Consider the following 15195-nt stretch of genomic DNA (forward strand, 5'->3'; position numbering starts at 1 on the left):
GAAGAATTTTATATTTCTAATCAACCTCTAACTTAAAACTACGCGGTGTTGGAAGGTACCACATCTCACTAAACTGGCAAACGACAAAGCTTTTTTGCGTAAGCCAAAACTTTTTTGAGTATTTTTGAGAACCGGTACAGAGATAGGGGTCACGACCTCAGTACTGAGAAATAGGACGCAAGGAGGATCTACGATTTCTTTCAATACTTATGTATTAAATTGAAAATCACAAACTAAAAATTTCCTCGAAAAATAAACAAAAATTAGAAAGCCCAGTGGAAAACAAGATTGACCAGTTCGCACAGCGGCATGATATTTTTATCTCGAAGATATTTTGTAATTGGCCAGTTGGCGCGGACGAGTGAAGTGACATTTATAATTTTATAGTTTTAAAGTGTCGATCTCGACAGATTGGTCTATTTATAGACAAGGAGTAAGTTTTTTGAATCATATTTATTATATTTTTTAGATATTATTTTACAAACGGTAAAAAATGCCTCTGATTGACATAACAAATCCGGCGATCATCATATTTTTGATCGAAAACTATGAAAAAGAGAACCGGTTACGACTTAATTGGATTCACAAGAATTGGGAACGTATACAGCAAGCCGCAACTCTCACTCGGGAGCCGACAAACTATTTTGAGACTGACGTCATCGCCCACAGCATGATCAACGGTTTGCAGACCATCACAAGAGATCATATTGTGGCTAAGAATAATAGACGCAAAACCCCAATACGTGACGGAACATACATACCAGGTATCAAAGACCTCCAGAAGGGACATTCTATAATTGACGTTGGACTCGGCGATCCAAAAGAGGATCCTAGACTCTTGAATCATACAGCTAATGATCCAATTATGCGCCCCGTTGATCCAGAATTGAACAGCATTATATACAAGCCTAAACCAGAATTTGGTAGACTACAATATTTGGCCAAACGGAATAAAATTTTACCGGAGAAGAAGTATTACTTTGCTGAGTGCACAACTTTCGAGCATGGTTGGCGTCTTCAGGACTCCGCGTTACGTCAAAAGCCGACTCATGGAAGGTGCTGGCATCTGACCAGGGCTTTGCGAAGTAGAGTTGGTCCACAACCAGACCCACCGCATTACAAGCCGTCAGAACCTCCGGGGGATAATAAATGTGTTGCTTTGTAGGTAGATGGCACCACATTATACATTGCGATATACCTAATGTATTCATAAAAGATACAGGTGATCAAAATTGTTAATGCTTTTTGCCGTAGAAGAATTAACTCCAAATTTTTTGCGTTGGTACAGAAGTCCTTTGGATAAAAAAGTGTAAAAAAAACTTTTAGTAGCGCCATCTAGGATCACTAATTTACACTGGTATTATATATACCACTTTAAATAAATTGAAGTAACCAGTTTTTTGCACTGAGCTGTGTTTATAAGTACTTCATCATCATCGTCATGGACGTCCACTGCAGGACATAGGCCTTTTGACTTCCAAACATCACGATCCTGAGCCGCCTGCATCCAGCGAAGTACTTATATTGAAATACCAGTTAACTATCGAAAAATAAAATAAGTAGTTAAACAAATAAACGGGCAGTAATAATTAATCTATGACTGAACACGTAAATAATTTAACTATTTATTTATTTTGTACGTTTAGTGCACCTCTTTTATTAATTGTAATAAAATTATTATCATTTAGTGGCGCAAAGTAGTCAAGATTGTTTAGAAAAACCACCCTTATGTCCATCTATACCACTGCGCAAGTCACCCTACGTTTACGCTACGATTTATTATTTAGGGGAGGAGAGGGACGCAGTATAACCTTAAACGTGTACGCATGCGTATAAGGGTTTTTGAGGGTGAAAATCCTATGACATATTTTATGGGAAACCACGTCCATAGTCACGTCAGGGCACCTCGCTAATGGCGTGTGTTGCCCAAATTTTATATTTCTGTGATCGTAATCTAATATAATTTCCTACACTTAGGTACAAAATGGACTACCATGCAGCTTTAATTGTTATAAATTTTGTGTGAAATAGATTAGTTATATTCTAAGCTTAGGAATATAATATCAATCTACGCAGTTTGTGATATTATGTGAAATTATATTTGGACACATTTTACTGATAAATTTGTAAGTAGCAATTTTTGATATTACAACTTTACATTTATTTACACATATAGAATATATTTGTTTTCATAAAAAAATGTTATTTATCTCTGCATTGCCGTGTTTTAGTAGTTCCTGTCAATAGAGTTAAATATAACGTTACTGTTGAGCCGAGAAATAAAGCAGTTTAATCAGAGAATTATTTAAAAGCTATCCACAGAGTAACATACATTTGATTCAGCGGCCTTTTTTATCGATATTTGGACAGAGACCTAATATTATTTTTGTCACAGATTTTACAATCATAAAACTAATTTGCAGGGGGAAGTGTATCCCAAGGCCTTGCCAGAACAATATCTTGGTTTCCAAATGATAGACCATAAAAGGAGTATATTCAAGAAATAACTGACCCATGAGACTTAACGCCTTAAGTTGACGGACACGTGGTTGGATCAATTCGTTATATGCCATGCAGAATGTTGCTCTGTTATAGGCGTAGGTTACCACTTAATATCAGGTGGACAGTTGTAGGCGGACTGAGCAGACTTGTTTAAACGACTCGTGGGATATTGGGTGAAGGAAATATCGTAAGGAAACCTGCATACCAGATGATTTTCTTAATTCTCTGCGCGTGTGAAGTCAGCCAATCCGCATTGGGCCAGCGTGGTGGACTATTGGCCTAACCGCTCTCATTCTGAGGAGACTCGAGCTCAGCATTAAGCCGTATATGGGATAATGATGATGATACCACATAGGCAAAGACGCAGTTAAATATAAATAAACTGTTGTCATAGAAGTAAGATATAAACAGAACGTTTATTAATACCGACGGCTCTAATAAGACTCTGAAAGACCAACAAAAAGAGGTTAGTATGTTACATCTCGTGCTCGTTGCCCCGAACAGAAGCCTTTGTGTATTGTTATAACGAGAAAAGAAAGAAACATGGAATACCTACGTAAACCTATGTAAACTAAAGAATTCTCAGTATTTTAAAAATGGTAACTAGGTATGAGAAATTAAATTAGGTATTATGTTTGTCTCTCCTGAAGCGATTTGGCTGAAATTTGAAATGGAAATAGATTTTACTCTGGATGGACATAGGCTACTTTTTATCCCGAAAAAACCCATGGTTTCCCGAGATTTGCGAAAACTGATGATTTTGATGATACGAATGTTTGTTACGCTTTCACGCCTCGACTACTGAACTGAATTATCTGAAATTTGGTATTGAGATGTATTATAGCCTGGATTAACACATAGTCTACTTTTTATCCCGGAAAAATACATGGTTCCCGAGGGATTTGTGAATACCTAAATTCCACGCGGACGAAGTCGTAAATAAATGTAATATGATCATATCAACACCTATCATATTAATGCAAAGCATCAGTTGTTTAATCGTAAACAATAATAAATATTATCAACGGAAATAGACATTTGACTCCTTTACACGACCTACTTTATTTGTGTTTGCTTTGTTTATGTAAATAAAATAAAATCGCTGGCTATATAAAATAATCTAATACCTAAATACAAGACGAGTGCTATTCCTAGTCATCATTAGCAACCCATATTCAGCTCACTGTTGAGCACGAGTCTCGTCTCAGAATAAGAGGGATTAGGTCAATGGTACATCACGCTGGCCTAATGCGGATTGGCAGACTGCACACAACTAGTTAATTAGAAAACTCTCTGGTATGCAAGTTTCTTCACAATTTTTTCCTACACCGTTTGAGACACGTGATATTTTATATTAGTTACTAAATCTATAAAATTAAATTAAATTAAAACCTTAGACTAAAACCTATAGATCCGGAACACCTAAAATTTTTTCACTACAAACGTAAGCTACTTCTATGACTATGTATGCGTAAAAGTTAAGCTAATTACCTTCGCCGACACGCACACAAGCGTACTTATCGTGGCGTAGCGATGCGTCAAAGGCCCCCATTTCGGGGCACATAAAACGGCTTATGAATCCTGCTACTACACTCCTAGGGGTATTCTCAGACAGCATTCCCGCATTTAATTGTGAATGATAATAATTAATGGTTCATTAATGTGTTAATAAAAACCGAAAAAATTTACCCGATATCGAACCCGAGATATCTAACTACAAAAACAAGTACTACATACTACGTATACTACATACTACATAAACTACATACTAAATATGTATTAACAAGTCTATGGTCCGCAAATTGTCTATGGTTCGATGCACTTTGCCTTAAAAAGGCCTTAGGGCCTTACGTTGAGTAAGGCGTAAAGAGCAAACGTACTTCTATGAAGCGGTAAGCATTTATGAAAAATATAATTATGATGAAAAGAAATGTCAAAGATGTCTACTTGTCAAAATTAACACCCCTTCGTATTCACGGATAAAGGAAAATGTATTAATTTTCCCCAAATTCCTTTAATTTTTATTCAAAATGTGATATGTTACCATTTTCACATCAAAACCAGTAAGTGTCTTACAAATTTTGCGTCTATGTATTTCAATTTCATACAAAAATACAAAAATAAATCGTAAATCATACAAAGTTGTGCTTTTTGTTGTGCTTTACTTGCGAGTTGTTTTTTCGTCGTCATCAACCCATATTCGGCTCACTGCTGAGCTCGAGTCTCCTCTCAGAATGAGAGGAATAAGGCCAATAGTCCACTACGCTGGCCCAATGCGAATTGGCAGACTTCACACACGCAGAGAATTAAGATAATTCTCTGGTATGCAGGTTTCCTCACGATGTTTTCCTTCACCGATTGATACACGTGATATTTAATTTCTTAAAATGCACACAACTGAAAAGTTGGAAGTGCATGCCCCGGACCGAATTCGAACCCACACACTCCGGAATCAGAGGTCATAATATCCACTGGGCTATCACGGTTGTTTTTTATTTTACTACAAAACGGTGTTTTACGTTAGACGTTGTTTAAATTCTTTGCTATTGATAAACACAATAACACGAAAGAGTTTGTTTGTGACGTTTTAAATACTCAATCAATCGTCATGAAATTTTATATGCACACTAGCTGACACCGCGGTTTTACCCTTGGTTTCCGTTCCCGTAGGAAAATGGGGATAATATATACAGCCGTCCTCGATAAATGGGCTATCTAACACTGAATCAATTTTTCAAATCGGACCAGTTGTTCCTGAGATTAGCGCGTTCAATCAAACAAACAAACAAATTCTTCAGCTTTATATATTAGTATAGATTGTTGGGTAGGAAAAATAGTTATAAGAAGCTGAAGTGAGTTGACTGGCACTCATAGTTAAATGAATTTTCATTCATCATCATCATCATCATTAACAGCCGATGGAAGTCCACTGCTGGACATAGGTCTCTTGCATGGACTTCCAAACACAACGGTCTCGAGCCACCAGCGGCTCCCTGCAACCCGTCATTGTCAAAAAATTCATTTATTTCAATTAGGCTTAGTTTACAAGCACTTTTGAAAGGTCAAGATTATGTCATAATTTAATTTAATCTAATGGTGGTAATAATAGTAGAAAACTTAAAACTAAAGTTAAGAGGGATGTCCTCGTCCTCGGTCCACCTAATGGGGAGTCTTCACGAAATCTCGAAAACCGCTTGACGCAGGTACAAAGATGAAATTTGACAGGGAAGTAGGTAATGGTTAGTAGGTGTTCGCTAAGAATATATTTTGTGATAGGGCCGGATTAAGCAGGTTTAAGGGCGGGCGAAGTCGCGGGCGTCCGCTAGTCCTAAGTATATATTCCTTAAGTGAGTTAAACAGCTCACTAAAAAAAATAATTTACAATTTGTAAAATAACAAATAATTTATTATCATATAAATAATAATTATTTTATTTAAATCTTCTATTCTATACTTATAATAAACATGTAGAGAGGTCAATTCTGTGCATGAACTAAATTTCCAAAATAACTATCAAGTGATTAGTGATTGATACTGATGGCAAAAATGATGCAATCAGTAAAATTTTTGTCTGTCTGTCTGTCTGTAGGTTCGATATAGAAACAAAAACTACTCGACGGGTTTTAACAAACCTTGGTACAATTATTCTTCATCACGCTGCGATCAATAGCAGCAGAGCAGTGAAGGGAAATGTAGGGAAAACGGGAGAAGTTACTCCATTTTTACAGCGATACTACTGTAAGGATTAAAGATGATTATGGGCGGACGAAGTCGCAGGCGTTCACTAGTAAATATTATATTATATTTTTCATTTTCATAATTTTTTGCATATTCAGTAAATGCTGATTTAAAACCAGACCAACAACGTGACTTGCGAGCCACGTTGTGTATATTAAACAATACGTATAAAAACATACCTATTTTATTTAGTAAAGTAAACTCTGAACAATCTGTGCTGTGAAGGTAACAATAGATAACATCATTATTCAAATTTCATCAAAAAATATAGGTACATAACCAATTTATTAAGCATTTTTGATAAACTATAATTAAATCCGACTGCGCCTGGTTTGACCCAGTCAGAATATTTTTTGTAGCACAATGATCAAAAATCCTCTCCCCGCAACTTGGTGGAGTGCTAAGACCAAGTAGAACAATTTTAGAATTAAAATTATCATTCACGATAGTTCAAATTCTTCATATTTATTTTTTATAGAACACGGCTAAAACTTACGTAATATAACGTCGGAGTGTGCCCACCTAGTTTTGAATCCATACGGGGCTCTTAGGCATGAGCTGGCACGCGTCGCCGCGCAGTTTGACTCGCGATCACCAAACCGGGTGATCAAATCCTCGACCTCATATGATAGCTATGTCCATCCCTTTAATAGCCTATTATGGCATACAAACTTATACAATTAATCCCAAGAAAGCCATCAAGAGGATCACTAGATCTTGTGGATTAATCTTCATGGAAGTTTCGCGGTTTCGCGACTAACCTTGGATGAAGCTAACTTATACATAAATTGTACAGAGGATTTGCTTCATTGAACGGTATGAAATAAGTAACCTGAAAATCGATATGTTGTCGTAGATTCGCTAGTTTTTCTTGTAAAAATAGACAAGAATTATAATAATGTCTACTTATCCTAAGTTGCTTGAGTTCTGCAAACACAAACAAACAAGTAAGCTAATATTTATATTAGCAAGGTAACTGAATAAGTAATTTATTTCATTTCCCGATACGCGAATTACATCAAATTTTATTTCAAATCAGCCTGACGTATAATTCAGACGCCTCGTCGTTGCGTTTACGCAAGTAATATTTGTATATTTATTTTACCATTATTTATTATTATAAATAAAAGTGGTTTGGAGTAATATCTATTTGGGAATATTTACCAAAATAGCCTTATAGGTTAGCCTAGCGTCTGATAGAGTAAAATTATTTTGGATTTTATTTTATTGATTGATACAGCAAGACGTGTTTAGCAAAATAAATTGATTAGTTTAGTATTGTATTGGTAGGGTACGGTTAGGGTTGGGGTAGGGCAGGGTAGGGCAGGGGTAGGGTAAGGGTAGGGTAGGTGTGGGGTATGGGTAGGGTAGGGTAGGATAGGAAACAAGCGAATCAAAGCGAAGCTTGACCGGGTCCGCAAGTATATACATAAGTATACAAGTACATAATACTCGTTTAAGTAAACACAACATTGGGCATGTGTGTGATCAGTGGAGTAGCTATATTCGTATCACTTTTATAATAATTTTTTAGACGTCTTAAAGTTTGCATCCGACTATACAATACTGTACTTACTACTCGTTTACTATAGGGCAACTGTAATCGCGATCCACCGGTTGACTACCCCTGCACTGAATAATCGTAAACAAACTTATCATTTAAACTAGTAACCCGGCGAGAACAGACAATATTTTAGTTGATAACGCTGTGTTGTTGTATTACTGTGCTAAATTGGTTTATGTGTTTGTTTTAGCTTGCTGATTAGGATTCTACCCGGCCGACGCGATGTTAAAAGGTAAGCACTATTTTATTTTATAATCTACTTAAAATACTACTTACGCGACACCCATCGTAATTTGGTTGTATTAATTATGCTTCAGGGGGTAGGCAAGGCATTTTTGAGTCTATGAAATGAACGCCACCGGCTATACTTCATATTGGCAAGCGCAAGAGCCGTGCATTGTAAGATAAGCTCCTTCCATATATGTAACAAAACACAAACATAATTAATTAAATATAAATAACTGTCTTATAATATAGTTTTAGCAGACTCATAAGTGGATTACAAAAATAAGAAAACCATTAACTAATCAAACTATAACCAAAATAAGACCATCAAATGGCAGAGAATGACTTGAGTGAAGTCACGCACTTGTAAACGTTGTGTGTAGGGTTAAGGGCGCCCTAGACAGTTAACTCCCCTTTCCCACTCAAGTCAGTCTCCTCGCCTATCCCAAGTAACCCATAAATAATTATACAACAAGGAACGTGGACGGCTCGAACGTCACGACACGAGCATACTGCTGGAGCCGACTGCACGACGAGCGCATTATATCGCAAGTCGTTCCCGCCAAGTGATCGCTACCCCTCTCTAACACCCTACTCTTTACGAAACAAGTCGCGCAATCTAGCGTCGGCACGAGCCAACACGAGATCGAGCGACGTCATATCCGTCCCAGACTGCAATAGTTTCTGGACTTGTGGTTAAAAAACAACTTCAAAAGTTGACAGTGAATAATTACTTTTATTACCTAGTCCGAGTTTTTTTACGTTATTTTTTTAACAAACAGTTACTTGTTAAAAGATTATGAGAGAAATGTTATTTATTACTGAATATATGGGAAGAGGGAACATCGTTCGTTATTTCATAAATCATTCTATTTTCCTACTTTTCGTTCGATGCTTTTCGTCTATATCGTGAAACACAGTGAAGGCCATTTTGACGATTATGACGCACATTTGTATGTACCTACGTAAATACCTAACCTACCTTACATAAATTATTTTCTTTTGCAATTATTGTGAAACAATTTTTTTTTTTTTGCAACAATGACGCCGAATATGTTAGGATAATGATTATAATTATACATTATCAGCCGTGATAGCCCAGTGGATATGACCTTATCCTCCGATTCCGGAGGATGTGTATGCACCTCCAACTTTTCAGTTGTGTGCATTTTAAAAAATTTAATATCACGTGTCGCAAACTGTGAAGGAAAACATCGTGAGAAAACCTGCTTACCTGATAATTTTCATAATTCTCTGTGTAAGTCTGCCAGTGTGGTGGACTATTGGCCTAACCCCTTTCATTCTAAGAGGAGACTCGAGCTCAGCAGTGAGCCGAATATGAGTTGATAACGAACGAATGATTATAATAATTTTCTTTTTATTATTAAACCTACCCTTATTAGATTTAATAAAAATATGATTTAATATTTTAGGACAATATTATTTGTAATGGATCTCGTCCATTATAGTCAAGACATTAAGGTATCAGAAAATATTTAGGTAGCTGATACTTATCTTACTACTATAATGGACGATTGACTATTTATTTCAAAATTACAAAAAAAATATATTTATGATCCTCTTACCAAGCTTGTTTATTGGATGTATCATACGGTGCAGTTTAAAGAAGTTTTTTTTTTATTTTCCATTTTGCCCCAAAAATTTGATATTTCTGAGGTTTTCCGAAAATCTTCAAGTAAAAATCTAGCTTCTGTATTTTTTATAGTACACAGACAATATTATTTGAAATGGATCTCGTTCATTATAGTCAAAACATTAAGGTATCAGAAAATATTTAGGTAGCTGATTACAACTAGGTATACGTATAAGAACCTAATCTATCAATAGTATATAATAACTGATTTTGAATAAATAATCCTTCAGGCTCAATATTTTTACAGATTAGGTATTTCCATATATTTTTAATGTAAACTAATTAAACTCAAAATTATCTTGATTAACTTTTACCAATATTAGCATTAGTTGAACTGGATTGGTTGGTTCAAAAAAAAAAAAAACAAAATTCAAAATTCTTTTATTTCAATTAGGCTTAGTTTACAAGCACTTATGAAAGGTCAGGTATGTGTCAAAATTTAATTTAATCTAATGGTGGCAATAATAGACGAAAACTTAAAATTAAAGTGACGAGGGTTCCAAACGCGCCTTGGTCCGAGAAGAGCCCACAACAAACTCAGCCAAGGTTTATTTTTTTGTTTACCACCATTTTACAAACTTACTTATTTAATGAAGGCACCTACATGTACTTTAATTAGGTCAAGGCTCAAGGCTTAACTAAGTTAATTATAGACTAATGAAATGTTGTACGGGATTTTAGGTATTTACCATCTACTTAATGTTAATCCTGGTGTTAATTATTCAGGCTGGGTTAGTCGGATAAGGCCTCAATTATGCTAAGGGACCCTGCGAATGTGTTTACAGCAGAATATACATTAACCTTAATAATTTATAGCTTAATCGGTTAATAACTGGTTTAAAATTCACTTGCAGGACCTATTCACTGTTTTGGCCTTAATTAACAACCTATTAAAATAAACATCAAATCAATTTACAAAATGTCATTTACCTACCCACTGTGTGATATCCACCAGTAAGCACCGGATGACATTTGTTACATAGAATATCAAAAGAAGCTCAGTTACTTTTAACTGAGCTTCTACCTTCGACACATTGCTTCAATCAATGATAATTTTATACTATAGATCGGTTACGTCCCCTACAAAATCACCGCAAAAATTGATTCGAATAATATAGGCTACGACACTAAGCGCACACATGCACAATTTTGTCTTTCAATCCAATATATTTACTAGCGGATGCCCGCGACTTCGTCCGCGTGGAAATTAGTTTTTCACAAATCCCTCGGGAACCATGGATTTTTCCGGGATTAAAAGTAATATATGTGTTAATCCAGGCTATAATATATCTTAATACCAAATTTCAGCTAATTCGGTTCGGAAGTTGAGGCGTGAAAGAGTAACAAACATTCATATCATCAAAATCATCAGTTTTCTCAAATCTTGGGAAACCATGGTTTTTTTCGGGATAAAAAGTAGCCTATGTGTTAATCCAGAGTAAAATCAATTTCCATTCCAAATTTCAGCTAAATCGCTTCAGTAGTAGCGGCGCTATAGAGTAACAAACATCCAAACATACATCCAAACATCCATACAAACTTTCGCGTTTATAATATTAGTAGGAAGTAGGAAGTAGGATGTATATATAGTTTTTACATTTCCTGAACACACAACTCGACATTGTAGACGATATTTAGGTATTATTTGCTCAAATAACTGTTGTTGACCACAATGAGTTGTGTATAAATTTCCTCTTTTGAGCGTCTCATTTTTCATGCGCTAGTAACCCATCTAATAGTATTTAGTATCATTGGCTACAATGTTGTACGCACGTATGTAAATTACATAGCTTAGTCAACATCAAACAAATGTCACGCACTTTCACGGACTTTGATGAAAATGTATTGATCAGGGGTAATTTGTACCTGAACCTACCGCCCGCTCAATAAATAATGTTAACAGGGGCGCCACGGTGACTCACCAGTTTGTACCACGAATTAATTTATATGTACGCAAGTTAAATTTGAAGGAAAATCATCGTGGGGAAACCTGCATACCTGACAATTTTTAAATTCTCTACGTGTGTGAAGTCCTAGTAAGAAGAATCCGCATTGGGCCAGCTAGGTGGACTAAGGTCTTACCCCTCTCATTCTGAGAGGAGATTCGTGCTCAACAGTGAGCCAAATATGGGTTGTTAATGATGATAGATCGCCAGTGTAGTTACAGGTTTACTTCACTAGGCTTAAAACGTACGTACGCCTCATGTTGATGGACACAATTTAGAAATTCACAATTATTTTTATAAGTAGGTACTTTGATAAATTGCATTTAAGAGGTAACATCATTTTAGGGAAACATAAGCATATTAAAGTCAAGTTTTTCGTCCTAGGGATTGATATACGGATATCCGTAAAGAGCATAAACTTAACGACTATTTATAATACGAGAGAATCATAAAGCTAATAAAGTCTTTACAATTATTTCTTTCCGAATAGCGACTCTAATTCAAAGTATAATAATTACCGATTCCTATATTACGTACGTAGGTAAGATATACTGGTAACTTGTATTTTCGTGTCTTAGGTGTTTAATTTTTAATCTAGACAGACAACCAAGTTCGTTTATTGAGAACTTTGTTTGGTATAACTTGTGTCCTACTTTGTGCCTTACGGCGCAAGATCTTGTATTTAAATGTACTAGAGTTTCTCGGATCTAATAATATCCATTATCCAAAGCCAACTCTCACAACGGGCACTAGAAATTCTAGACCGTCCGTCTAGTATCTGGGTTAATTCAAGTCTATAGATATCGTTTTCAAGAACGTACCATAAATGTGAAGAAAAATCTCAAGTTTTTACCAAAAGTGTACGTTGGCTAGGTATTATAATACCGTTTTCCCTGTAATTACGACAAATTTAGCTTAGTTTTTATTTTAATTAATTTTAATTTTATTTATGACTACTGTAGTGTTTATGCTAATGATGATTGACGTAATAAACACATGCCTTACTCGGTTATAACTATGCTTGAAATGAGCACGTGTAACAGTAGCTTAAATCTATATATATTTACTGAAAAATAAAGTCTTCTTTACTACTTATTACTTTTACTGTTACTTTAGCTTTACATGAAGAAACTGGCTGTTAAACTGTAAAATTTTGACTTATAAAATAATGAAACAAGTTTCCAAAATATAAGTAAAGACGCCTACGTGACCGTCTCAAGCCATCGTACGTTGCACCCGATGCAATTACAGTGGCTACGTGGGCTCAGACACTCGCGCCGTATGGGGTTTGTGGGTCACATTCACAACTCAAAACATTACCGTCATCACTATGTCAATTTTTACCGAGTGTCTCTTATGTGAGCCACTGACGATCAAGTAATCTCACATGTATGCAGTGCTAATGGCTTGACGAAAACTGATCGTGTGTTGGTCGCGATCAGTATGATGTCAAGTACATTGCGACACACGATCAGTTTTATCGGCTGTCAAGCCTTGATCGTCAGTGGCTGACATTACTCTGTCCCGTGTAAATATAATGTAACTAGCGGACCTAGTCAAGCTTCGCTTTGATTTGTTAAACTTGACATCTTTATTCCATTGGCTAGCACAGTTATGCAAGCATAACCTATAAGGTTCAACATATCGGCGACAAACACAATCATTAGCCGCTTAGACATATTAAGTTCATCAAGTCGTCTTTCTTTAAAGGAAATTCTAAAAAAAAACTAGATACCTTTCCTTGAGCTAAGAAGACAGTCTAAAATGTATTTATCTTAATTAATATTATAAGTAGATCTTATTTATTGTTTGTATGTTACGGTTTAACTCAAAAAGTACTCACATGAAAAAATTACAGCTGTATTTTATCTCTGTATTCCCATAGGAACGGGAACTACGCGGATAAAACCGCCAAGCGTCCGCTAGATGTATTATAAAACTTGAAAATATATGCTTTTAATATGTTACTCGCTAATAATGTGCCTTTCTATTGGTGAAAGAATGTAAAAACATTGATCTGGTAGTTTCGGAGCTTATTCATTGACCAACAAACAAATAATCCAATCTTACCCCTTCATATTATTAGATTGTAGATAAGACCAAAGAGTTCCCGTAAAACGTGAACGGACCAATAATAATCACGTTATACCAACGTGACTAAAGGTAGGCGTCCACATTTCCGCATCGTAAGTATCGGACACGTCGCAAAACACAGATTTTTTAGAACTCATCAACAGAATCAGCATTGATCGGATTTGCCGACGCAACTACCAGTAATCGGATTACCTCTCTCTCTCCACGTTCAGCCGTTATTATAAAACACGCATTGTGTCCAAAAATTGTACTTGTTATGTACGTCTCATAACACGGCATACACAGAGTGACATACAGACAAATCAAATGTCAACGGCTTAATTCCTATACGCAATCGAACCTTCTAGAGTTTTCTGTATTCAGAGAGTGAGAGGTAGCGTAATGTGCGGTGTAGTGTGCAAGATAAAGGAGGAAAACGGTAGGTGTCCTCATGGACGCGTTGTACAAAAACCCATTCATGATTTATTTATTATTTATTGATATACCTACAATGACAACAAGAAACATTAATAATAATCTTTTCATAGATAATCTTAAAAGTTCTAGTGCTAAACGAAGCCATCTTTTAAAGGTTTATACAGCATTGTTGTGTGTTGTCCGATTAAACTTAAAAATTAAACTACCTACACTAAAAACTACAAATTACATTTACGTCAAGTGTCCTATTGATTAAATTGTTAAATAATTACAATGAAAATAATAATCTATACTAATAAATTATAAAATTAAACAAATTAAGTATACCTACAAAAAAAAAGAAAAAAATTAAATTACTGCAGAAATAAGATAATGAAATATGATGCGACAATATGCACGCTCACCTTTAGGCGTCGCTGTTCATTGCACCCAATGCAATTAGGTATAACGAGGAACGATGGCACTGTCGGTCAGTTGGAACGGTGCACGAGGTTTGTAGGTCACTCTCGTGCGACCGGATCTGGACCTATACATAATCTGTGGCTATAACGTTGGAGAACTAAAGCGGATGGAAGCGACATAAACTGCGCGTAACGTGACGTAAGCGGTCAATGACATTGACTTACCGGTAAATATTGGCCTAGAACCTGTAATATCCAGATCTTCTTAGTGTTATACAAGCTGAAAGTTCGTCAGCACTTGCTCTATAATACGATAAGTAATTAAGGTAGTCAACTAGTATGGACTGTGACTTTTGAAGGTAGGTTACAAGGATCCAGACCGTCGAAGTATAAAGCATAACATTTTCATATTCGTCGATGTTCATTGCACTCAATGCAATTAGGTATAATCAAGAACGGTGCACGGGGCTTGTAGGTCACTATCTCGCGACCGGATCTGCTCCTATACATAATCTGTGGCTATAACGTTGGAGAACTAAAGCGGATGGAAGCGACATAAACTGCGCGTAACGTGACGTAAACGGTCAATGACATTGACTTACCGGTAAATACTGGCCCGGAACCTGTAATAGCCAGATCTTCTTAGTGTTATAC

At 35.9% G+C, this 15195-nt stretch overlaps 1 protein-coding gene across 1 annotated transcript; it reads left to right on the plus strand.

The window, feature by feature from the left end:
- Positions 1 to 439: 439 nt before the first annotated feature.
- LOC112046529 (uncharacterized) lies at positions 440 to 8036 on the plus strand. The gene is made up of 2 exons (XM_052887484.1): positions 440 to 2126; positions 7995 to 8036. Exon 1 carries the CDS (start codon positions 494 to 496, stop codon positions 1163 to 1165), a length of 672 nt encoding a protein of 223 aa, XP_052743444.1. The 5' UTR covers positions 440 to 493; the 3' UTR covers positions 1166 to 2126; positions 7995 to 8036.
- Positions 8037 to 15195: the final 7159 nt, after the last annotated feature.

This window comes from Bicyclus anynana, chromosome 19 (assembly GCF_947172395.1).
Source record: "Bicyclus anynana chromosome 19, ilBicAnyn1.1, whole genome shotgun sequence".
Classification (NCBI taxonomy): Eukaryota; Metazoa; Arthropoda; class Insecta; order Lepidoptera; family Nymphalidae; genus Bicyclus; species Bicyclus anynana.

Excerpts from the sequence above, each read along its gene's own strand:
- LOC112046529 (XM_052887484.1), top strand. The coding sequence starts at position 494 with ATGCCTCTGATTGACATAACAAATCCGGCGATCATCATATTTTTGATC.